Source organism: Musca vetustissima, unplaced genomic scaffold (assembly GCF_032173495.1).
Source record: "Musca vetustissima isolate MV318-11 ecotype Yass unplaced genomic scaffold, APGP_CSIRO_Mvet_v1 utg5101, whole genome shotgun sequence".
NCBI lineage: Eukaryota > Metazoa > Arthropoda > Insecta > Diptera > Muscidae > Musca > Musca vetustissima.
The window spans coordinates 5,077-16,443 of record NW_026873979.1 but is presented as its reverse complement, the minus strand read 5'-3'; the positions used below and the strand labels follow the sequence as shown (position 1 = coordinate 16,443).

The 11,367-nt window shown below is 31.1% G+C and overlaps 1 protein-coding gene across 1 annotated transcript; it reads right to left on the bottom strand.

Moving 5' to 3' along the window:
* Positions 1–5,499: 5,499 nt before the first annotated feature.
* On the bottom strand, positions 5,500–6,775 carry LOC133329731 (ubiquitin carboxyl-terminal hydrolase 46-like). The gene has a single exon (XM_061538201.1). It carries the CDS (start codon positions 6,727–6,729, stop codon positions 5,503–5,505), a length of 1,227 nt encoding a protein of 408 aa, XP_061394185.1. The 5' UTR covers positions 6,730–6,775; the 3' UTR covers positions 5,500–5,502.
* Between the last annotated feature and the right edge of the window lie 4,592 nt (positions 6,776–11,367).

Below are 11,367 nucleotides of genomic sequence, written 5' to 3'. Positions count from 1 at the left end.
GGTATTTTGAAGGAGTTAGCTAAATCTTCGCACCGATAAGACTTTAATTTTGCATTCCAGATTTCTGGCGAATAAACGCATGGACTTTTTATGTAAGTCCATGTGTTTTAATAGCCCCTATACAATGGTAATTTTCGCATGTTGAACTTCCTAGCCCTGGTTTCTAATCTGAGGGCCTGTCGTTCGGAATTTAATATTTTTGCAAAGACAATGCAATGTCCTCATATAAAGGTCCCGACGATTTGATTTGAATGCACACCACATGTTGGTGGATATTAAACGCTCGGCCTGACCGAACATATCCACGATTTTAATTGCGTTATATTAAAAATATCAATCTTTTCTTCAGAAAAAATGCAGTATCTGTTGATTTTTTAGGAAAAAATCATTGACATTCTCGTCGATTAGAAACTGGGATTTATTATAGATGTTTATATGTGTTACTATGAATGCTGCATACTTTTAGGCGCCCGTTTTGAAGTAAAAGTCCAAGTCCATGAAAAAAATCAATCGGAAAATCGGGAATATATAAATGTTTTCTACATAGAAAATTCCCATAAACGAAAAAGTTCACAGATATTGCAAAATATAATTTTACTGTTGCGTTTTTATGTATGATGCATACTTTTAGGCGAACAATTAGGAAATATACGTTCAAGTACATGGAAAGTCCACTCAGATATTGGAATAAAGGTTCACAAATATAAGTCCAAGTCCGTGAATAAAATATACTATATTTTTCTATCTACATTAACTAAAAATTTCAATATTATGGAATATAGTTTTGTTGTTGTATGATGCACACTTTTAGGCAATCAGTTAACAAATATACGTTCCAATAGAAGCAAAATCACTCAGATATTGAGAAAATGTGACGTCGATATATGAAAAGAATGTCCGCAGGGGAAAAATTGTATGAAAACGTCATCACCGAAATTTAAGCAAACTGTTTTCTAACAATTTTATGTGGAGACTTCATAATAAATCCCATTTTTTAGAGAGTTTTAGCCGACCTTCTCGTAAGGGAGATTTTTTATTTATCATTATCAGTGACCCATTGGTCCACTCCTTCCCCATAAAAAGGTCAAAATTATGCAAAAAATTAATTTCATAATAACATGCAAACAGACTATCTGATTTTAACGAAACTTTGCACAACCTATTATCTTTACCAAGCCTAAATCAAGTTTGAAGATGGGACCCATTGGTCCACTCCTTCTGGTACCTCCCCCACAAATGGTCAAAATTTTCAATATTTATAAATTAGGCGATGAAACGAAGTTTTTATGTACGTGAGCGATTCGGAAACTTTTTAGTTTATCAATGAAAAAAAAATTGTCAGGTTTTCGAAAATATATTTTTTTTTTCAATATAATCTCCTGAAACATCAATACACTTAGTCCAACGCTTTTCTAGCAATTATATACCTGGTTCAGAAATATATGTCCAAGTCCATGAAAAATCAATCGGAAAATGGGAATATTTTTTCTATTTGAAATTCCCATCAACTGAAAATTTCACCGATATTGTGGACTATAGCTCAGCATTTATGTTTTAATGTGTGATGCATACTTTTAGGCGAACATTTGAGATATATACGTTCAAGTACAAGAAAAATCCGTCAAGTGTTGTTTTATGTACATGCGCGGTTCGAAAACTTCTTAGCCTATCAATGAAAGAGAATTGTCAGGTTATCAGACATTTTTTTTTATTTTTCAATATCATCTCCTGAAACTTCAATACAGTTAGTTCAACGCTTTTCTAGCAATTCTATCCCTTGATTAAAATAGTTTTCCTCAAGGACTTCAAAATAGAGGTTTACAACTATAATTGCATTTTCATTTGAGGTAAAATGCTTTCCAGATTTAACACGTGTCCATAACAGAGATGGAAGTTTCCAAAACACTTAACTTGTTTTCAGTTTATACCGCGCTTTTTGTGCTAGGCTAAGAAGTTTCCGAATTGCCCTCGTATATTGGAATAGTACTGTGAAGAAGTGAAGTGACCTTAGTCGGAATATGTACCTATGGCGAGAAAATTCGGTTTAAAAACATGTCTGAAATAATCAAAATACTGAACTTTGGGGGTATCGTTATATGAGGGCTACACTAAACTAGACATGAAGGAGGGCTGATATGGATAACTTCCCGTTGCAAGATTTGGCACCAAATAAAAACGCAATATACCAAATTGTTCCAAAACTCACCAAATTTACGAATAATGGAAGATACCGCAATATGGGGATACCACGGAACATCGGTCATTTTTGGTAGAGATACTTTTTATTCAATGAAAAACCAATTTCGTTAAACGTTTTCAAATTCCACTAAATATTGAAATTTTAAATATATTGGTATATTATCCCCTCATCTCAACATTTGTATTTTATGGGACCACAATTTTAACATGGCTAGATAGACATTGAATTACCTATAAAATACCACAATGCTAAATTGCCGTAACTCTGTTGGGAAAATGAGTTTAACATCTTTAATTTACCGAAAATGGGATGTTACAGTTATATAGGAACTATACCAAATATGGTCCGATATTATAACTGTTAGTGGTAAGATTTTAATCCACATTAAAGCCCAAAATATAAAATTATAGTCAATTAGATTGAAAGGCGTCTCCGTAGCCCACAAAATAATGAATAAGGGTGTTACAGCTCTATAAGAGCTACCCGGAAACATGAAATAAAATACTGATACTTTTTGGAGAGATTTTCTACCCATTAAGTATTCAAAATATCAAGTTGGAGCCAACTTAGCCGTAAAAATGCTCAAAATCCTCAAAAATCATATCATGGAGAGACTTTCTACGGAGGCTACCCTGAAGCATGCACCTATAGGAATTTTTTGTTATCAAATTAGAGCTAATTAGGCTGAAAAACGCCACTGAAACCTATATTGTATTTGACATTTATATCGAAATAATTTGGAAAATATATATGCGAATTTTGTAACACCAATACAGAGGTCGGTAAGAGTAAAGAAACAATGGAATGCAAAACTAGTCACAATCGAGTGAGTGGAACAGTTGGGGGAGACGCGAAGAATGATACCAAAACAAAACTCAGCCGAACAATGAATGGTATTTGTGGTGGTGTTTTTATCTAAGAGGAATACATTTGTTTTTGTCAAAGCCAAATAGAGAGAATGGAAAAATCAGCGCAAATAGTAGTATATTAGAGTGTAGTGGGGGAAATTTTCACATTTTTTGGAAAAAAATAGTGGCTTCCTGATGATTATAAGAATTTTTACTTACATTCTAAGTGAGGTACATGTACAACATGGAAAAACTTAACTATAGCCGAACTATTTAGAGCCAATGGTCGATACTGGTCAGGAGCATGCACCAGCTGATTAGTACATTTTGGCTAGAGGAATGCCCAATGATTGGAACATCAGCATCCTGTGTCCCGTGCACAAAAAAGGAGACAATTGCCAACTATAAAGTCCAATAAAAGTCGGCATATAAAGTTCTATAAAAGTCAGCAGTTAAAATCGGAAAGGACCTCTTGGAGTCATATTATACCGAACGAAGATTCAGAAGTGGATGATCATGAATACGATGAAAAGATAAAGCGGAAGACAACATCTCGGAACATGATCTTTCAAATTGAAGGAGCTGCGTATAAGACCGACGCGCCTTGAAATGGTTTTTAAGCTCGGCCTATGGAACAAATGTCACAACCCAGCTACGTAAGTAGGTGAATTTATTAAATTTAAAAATACATACACACATACATACATTGCTCAAACTGTATCAATTACTTATGTTTCAAAATTATTCTCGAAAATAAACAACAATTTTGGTTATGTTTTTAATTTGTATTTATTTAATTTTTTTATTATTTTAAAGACGTTTACAGCTGTACTTGATGCAATATGTGCGACTAAATGCTGATTTTAAATTCTTCATAATTATTAGTAATTCCAATATTTTATATTTATGATGTTCGATAATTCAAAACATAATATATAATATAATATTAAATAAATTAAACCGGTTAAATATTTTGTAATTTGAAAAAAGTCAGGAGAAATAGCATTGCATGAGAACATATACTTTATTTACTCCGGTGAACATTTTTATATCCTCCACTCAAATGCGATAATTTTGACCAAAGACTAAGTCAACTTAAAAATGGTTTTATGACAAATTCAATTATTTTAAATTACATAAAATTATATAAATTGATCGCAGGGACCATAGACTTGATAATAGACAATTCAAGGACTATATTGACTATAGGATATTTAGGATCTGTAGGAAACATGAATGACATCCAATATTTGACCGCTTTATATTTTTAAATTAACTGAAGTTTTTTAAATATTTAAAAAAATATATTTTTAATATAATAATTTTTAATATAAATATTTTATAAATTATTTTTTTAATAATATAATATGTTTATAAGTAATTTAAATGAAATATTAAAATATTGTTGTGTATAGAGGTTATTTTTTAATTTAAATATTTTTTCATTTTACACTTTTTTCCTGTGTTATTCAAAACATATGAAATGTAATTCGAGAATCCCATTTGTAATTCATAGAATACCTTTCGAAATTCATAGAATTCCATTTAAAGTATAAAGGAAGTATATCCATTTGAAATTCAAATGATTGCATTTGAAATTCAAATGACTGCATTTGAAGTTCAAATGATTGCATTTGAAATTCAAATGATTGCATTTGAAATTCAAAGGATTGCATTTGAAATTCAAAGGATTGCATTTGAAATTCAATGGTTTGCACTTAGAATTTATAACATTTCATTTGATATACAGAACATTTCATTTCATATACATAACATTTCATTTGTTATTCATAACATTTTAATTTTAAATTCGAAACATTTTATTGGGTGCACACAAAGAATATGTATGTATTTGAAATGAATTGTTACGAATTACAATTGAAATATTATGAATTAGAAGTAGAGTGTTATGAATTTCAAATTGAATGTTTTGAATGGTAAATTAATTTATTTGAATTTCAAATGAAACATCAAATGAAATGAATTACAACTGAAATGTAATGAATATCAAATCGAATTCCTTGGATAGTAAATTAATTTCTTTAAAATTCAAATGAAACTCTACGAATTTCAAATGGAAATATACGAATTTCGAATGAAATTGTTTAAATTTCAAATGAATGTTTTTGAATTTCATACGAAAAGTTTGGAATTACAAATGAATTTTTGTAAATTATGAATAACATTATTGAATTACGGCTGAAATTTTAATTTGCAAATTGATTTTTCGAATTACAAAACTTAATTCTCGATTTGCAATTGAAATGTTTTGAATCACATTTGAAAAAGGTGTAGGGGCTGTCATTCATATGGGGGAGGGTAGTTTGCAGACATCTTTAGCAAAAAATTACAAAATAATTTGATTTGAATTTTCATGACTTTTACATGTGTTTGTATATGTGAATATGGTTATAATTTTTTTCATTTCTACTATTTTTTATTTTAATTTTTCTTTTAAGCATTACAATCCCTCGACTGATAAAACAAAATATAACCAGTTTCCGATGATTTCTGTATATCCGATGTGAGACCATAAAAATCTTCTATAGTTGAGGCTTCGATTTTATCAACCATATCATCATCGAACAGTAGCCATAGGCCATGACTTTTAACAATACTAATGTAATGGCCACGATTTGGTCCAGAACCACAATGAATGACGACAGCCATCAAGTCATATAAACGATCAGGGTTCACCGCATCATCTGAGGTATTAAATAGCCGCAATTCCAATGGGAACACCACACGGTGTGATACTTTAATATGACGATTAAATTGTTCCATATATTTAAAGCGTTTCAGGTGGAGGGCCAAAATCATTGGCAATTTTTTCACACGCATACGCTTTTGAGCCTCCTGATAGCTACAGCAATTGTCACACTTGAATTTGTTGTCCGAACATAGGGTCTCGGTGTTACTGAAGCATCTCAGGCAATGGGTTATTGAGGTATTTTGATCGACATCAACCTGCAGATCGAAGAAATGTTCATCCTTGCTGCTGACAGTTTCACAGTTGAGGCAACGCGTCTCTGAGGTCAGGGTGCCCTGGAATATTTCATGGACCCAGGTTGGTTCACTGTTAGCCGGATTACCCCCACCACCCTGAGTGGGAGTGGTGGCATCCGATATCCCTATGCCAATGCCATTTATTGAGCCCGTGGAATTTGAGCAGGTCCCGTTGGTTGAGGAATTGGAAACGGTTGTTGATGTTGAGGTGGTCGATGAGGATTTTGTGGCAGCCGTACCAGACGTTGCCGTACCACCACCACCGCTGCCATTCTTGCTGGCATTACGTTCGGCCAGTATTATCTCATTAATGTGATTGATTAGAAAATTGAGAAATTCATGAGCATCTTGTTGCATATAATTATCGAATTCTTCCTTCTCCTTGCGCAGGCGGGCAATAAACTTCTTGGGGGCAATGGAGCCGACCTTTTTCTTTTGCGTGGCAATATTATAAAAGAGATCTGCCAAGCAGGAGAGCAACGTCTCTTTGGGTCGTTTATTCTTTGCCTTATATTCCAAGACCTTATCGCGAAAGGGTTTACAAAAATACAAGGCCTGCAGCACGGAATTGCTGTAACAGGTATTGCCGAAATTCACCAGGCCAAAATAATGTTCATTCGGTGGAAAGAGATCGGAACCGATTTCCTTTTCCAGCTGCGAGACATTGGCACCCATTTTTCGTTTTTTATCACCACCACCAATGCAGGACCTCAATTTGACGGCTTTGTATTTGAGATTCTTTTCAAAAACAAGGTATCTTTATTTAAAAAAATTGCCACCACCGTAGTTTTTTGTTGTTGTTAGTTTTTTCTCTTTTCTTTGTTCAAAAACTCATTTCAATTTCAAACTTTTTCTATTTTCCGCTCTGCAAATATAAAGAAAGAAAAAAACGAAAACATGTTGAAGAGGGGAGTGTCAGTTAAAAAAAGCAAAGCATTTTCTTTTTTCTTAATTTTTTTATTTATTGCTTTAAATTGTTAATATTTTATTTAAAAGAAATAAATAAAATATTAAGAATTTAAAATTTTTTAAACTTTATTATCCCCTCTCCAATCATTAATTTCATTTCTTAGATTTTTTTTTCTTCTTTCGAAAAATGAAAAAGTTTTCCAATGAGTTTTTTATCTGCATTTCCATTCAATATTTTTGTATTTATTATTTTTTCAATGGCCACAAACACAATTATGTATGACATTTTTATGATATAGTAAAAATGTAAACGATTTTTTAGTTGTATGTATTTATTTCAATAATTAAACAAATAAGGAGAAGGAAGAATAAGTTTTTATTTTGTGTTGGTTTAGTAAATAAAATTAATGATTAACTTATTCTAAATATTATACATTTTTATAAAATATTTTTATAAATAATCCGTTTGAGATTTCAAAACCATTAAAAGTGTTTGAAACAAATAGACTGTGATACATTTATGTTGAATTCACCTTTGGGTACCATTATGGTAACTATCCCTTTTCATTCAAATTTAAATTCTTATGACATTAATATTTTATAGGTGCATTATAAACCCTTTTAACTTAATTTGAGGTCCAAATATTCTGAAATAAGTTCCCCTATGGGTTCTTAGGTTTCATCAATGAAATTTCTCATGGATTTTGAACCAACTTCTTCATTGAATTAATGGAAAAAGTTTCATTGAGTTTCATTAATGTAAAATTAACGAAATTATATAATGAATATAATGAAATTTCTTCATTGATACAATGAAAATAATACATTAATGCAACGAAACTTATTTATTAATGCAACGAAACGTCTTCATTAATGCAATGAAACGTCTACATTAAAAAAATGACAAACATTCGTTTATGAAATTCATGTTTTTCATGAATGCAATGAAAAATTTAATGAAACTTAATCATCAATGGTGTGAAAAAAATTCATTGATACAATGAAACATCTTCATTAATGGCACGAAAAATATTATTTAATGCAATGAAAAACATTCATTAATGCAAGAAAAGAACTTTCATGAATGCATAAATAATATGACTAACATTCATTAATGCAGTAAAATGTCTACATTAATAAAATGAAATGAAAATATGATCATTCAAAAAATTCGTAATCCCCTTTAATATTGGAATGAAATTTTAGTTTAAACATTTTGTGATTAAATCATGATATTTTTATTTTTTATTATTATTTTTTTTTATTTGAATTTTTCTTTGTAAGGGCAGTGATCATTTGAAAGTAATTTAAGGGAACCCCACCCATTCTCGATTTTAATTTTTCAAGAATTTCAATGGGCTGGTAAATCAATACCAATGCTTGTTAAGGTTTGTAACTTTGCACATATATATTTGAAGATTTAAAAGAGAAGAAAAATAATTTACAAAAATTTTTTGTTATTGTTTTGTTGTTGTTTTTTGTAATTGAAGAAAAGTCCTTATTTTTGATGGCGGGCATGATAACTCCTCACTGGAACATCGGAATCCGAAAATTCCAACGGTGTTAGAAAGAGTACATGTCTGGCTCTCGTATGAACTAGGATTATTGACTTCGCTCTAAAATTAACAAAATGATGGACCTTTGAAAAAATATTTTTGGAAAATCGCCGATTTTTTACCAAAAACCAAGTTTAAAAAAAGGAAGATCTTCACCGATTGGCTTTATCCTAGTTCATACGAGAGCTATACAGTGTAAATTCGAATTATATCAACAAAAATTTTGACCCCGAGAATGGGGGGTCCCCTTAAGTGAATGATTTTGCAAGCAGGATGAGAATCACTGAAAAATTATGCAGGCATTATGCTTAATAGAAAATGGTAAAGTTCCAAACAATCCAGAATGTTCAATGACAAAAATTGTGTTTCGATTGTATCAATAAATCTGGAGGGAAAGAGGTTACCTTCCACATCGATCCATCCATAAGTCGATTAAATAACCAAACATCGAGTTCATCAATTAAACCTGAAACGCGGAACAGGTTACATAAAATCAATTCGTTCATTTTCGTAATCATTGGTCAGATTCGGGACTCAAAGGTCTTAAACTCAAGTTTAAAGTAGCTATGTGGCAAGCAGCCACACGATGAACAGAGTCTGCATAATCTAACGTCTAAATTTTGAATGAATTTCATTACAAATAACAATCGTTGCTGAAGTGGTTGGATTCATTTCTTGGTTCGCTACACAAAATGGAACTTGGTAATTCATTGAGTTGCATTTAATTCAATCATTCATTGGTTCACACCATGAAAATATTCATGCGCAGAATTTGGTATAAATTTTTGAAAAACTAATGCGGTAAGTAATCTCATTTTGATACTATGGAATTTATGGAACTATGTGAGCTGGTGGGACTAGAAGAAAGATCTAAATGAACGTTTGGAGTAAAATGAACCATATGAACTGAAGCAAAAATCGTTCGTCTTTCCTACTTTTATTTAGTAAAATATGAAATAGATTAGATTATTAGATAGAATATTGTAAATATTAGCAATACCTTATGTGAAACTGTTTGGTAACCAATCTTATTTTCTTACTATAGACCTTGTCACAACTAATGTTAAATAAACTTATGGAACTATACGAGCTGGTAGGACTAAATGAACGAGACGATCTAAATGAATGATTGGAGTAAAATGAACTGGAACTAAAATGAACGACTGCATTTAAATTAACTAAGTGAACGGGAGTAAGAGACAGGTTTCCTTACCAATCATTCCTATTGCGGAATAACTAAATGAACTAAAAAGTCGAACCTAGTGCCGATCGTTCCTTTTGCAGAAAAGTTCTTTTGAACACCCTTTTGATTTGTTGTTAAACAATTTTGTACAGCATTGTATGAAAGATACCAGGAAAAAAATCAGTCGGTAGCGTTTTCGTACAACGTTAGCGTTGTATGGAAGATACCAAGAAAAAATCAGTTGTTAGCGTTTCCTATTCTTATTCATTAAACAGCGCAATAGATCAGGTTATAAAATATTGAAAATAATTGCAGTAGCTTAGGTGGATTTGTGAAAAACTGTTCCGGTAACCAATCACATTGATATTATGGACTTTGTCACATCTTATTTTAAATGAACTGATGGAGCTAGTGGAACTAAAATAACAAAAAAATCTAAATGAATGATTGCAGTAAAATGAACTGAAGCACAAATTAACCACTGGAGTTATATTAACATAGTGAACGGGAGCAAGAAACCGGATTCATCACCGATCGTTCCTTTTGCGGAATAACTAAATGAACGAAAGAATCGAATCTAGTACCGATCGTTTCATTTGTAGAATAGTCCATTTGAACTAGTTTGTCCTGGATAGACAGAATCAAATACTCTCTTTTGATTTGTTTTTGTTACGCAATGTTGTTCATGTTGTGCGGGAGATACCAGAAAATGTGGACCTATATATTCAAACGTAATCTATGCTTGAAATGAATATCGCGATGTTCAAACACATTTGGGGTTTAACCACAGCATTTCGATAATAAAACGGGAGAAAAAATCCGCAACGCAATTTCTCCACAAAACATTGTTAATAAAAACCGGTATTTTAGCAATATTTCTTCTTCGATGATAGATTAAAAAAAAAAACAAATACTTTAAGTACAGAAAAAAATTTCATTTCACCATACAGCATTGACCACCTTGATGTTCGGATAGAAAAACAAAAACATGAATTACTATTATAAACTATTACAAAAACTAATAAAACTAATAAAAAATTTTTAAAGAATAATAAGGAATTCTCTTTCGAAATATTAATTTAAGTTTGAAAAATATTCTATTTGAAAATCCATATCTACGGATAATTTTTATAGTTCCGATAAAGATGCATTTAGCTTCGATATTCCTTAAAATATTGAAACTTCTCATATAACCCACGATTATATCTCTGATGGAAAATAAGCAAAATAATTTATAATGGTATGTTTGAGTTCTTATAAAAACCTATTTTACATCATAACAGAATATCTTAATATTTTGTCACTCAAAACATTGGACCATAAATGTAGGCACGTGCAGTTCAAAAAAACGCATAAAAATTGCTGCAGAATACCGCTAAAGAATAATTAGCAAGCAAATATAATTGACAAAAACAAAAAAGCAGAAGACGAACATAAATTCCATAATATTAACTAATAGAAAACCAGTATTATTAACCAGTATTTTGAATATATGTCATACATATATATTCGAAAATAAAGAAGGTGCTTGCAAAAATTATATTCGAACACAAATCAGTTGCATTCTGTTAACGAACGATTTCAAAACAATGAAGTTGGAGGTAGGGCACAATGTTTAAATTAAAAAAATTCAAATTATAAAATTTCCATATTTTTGGGTCATAT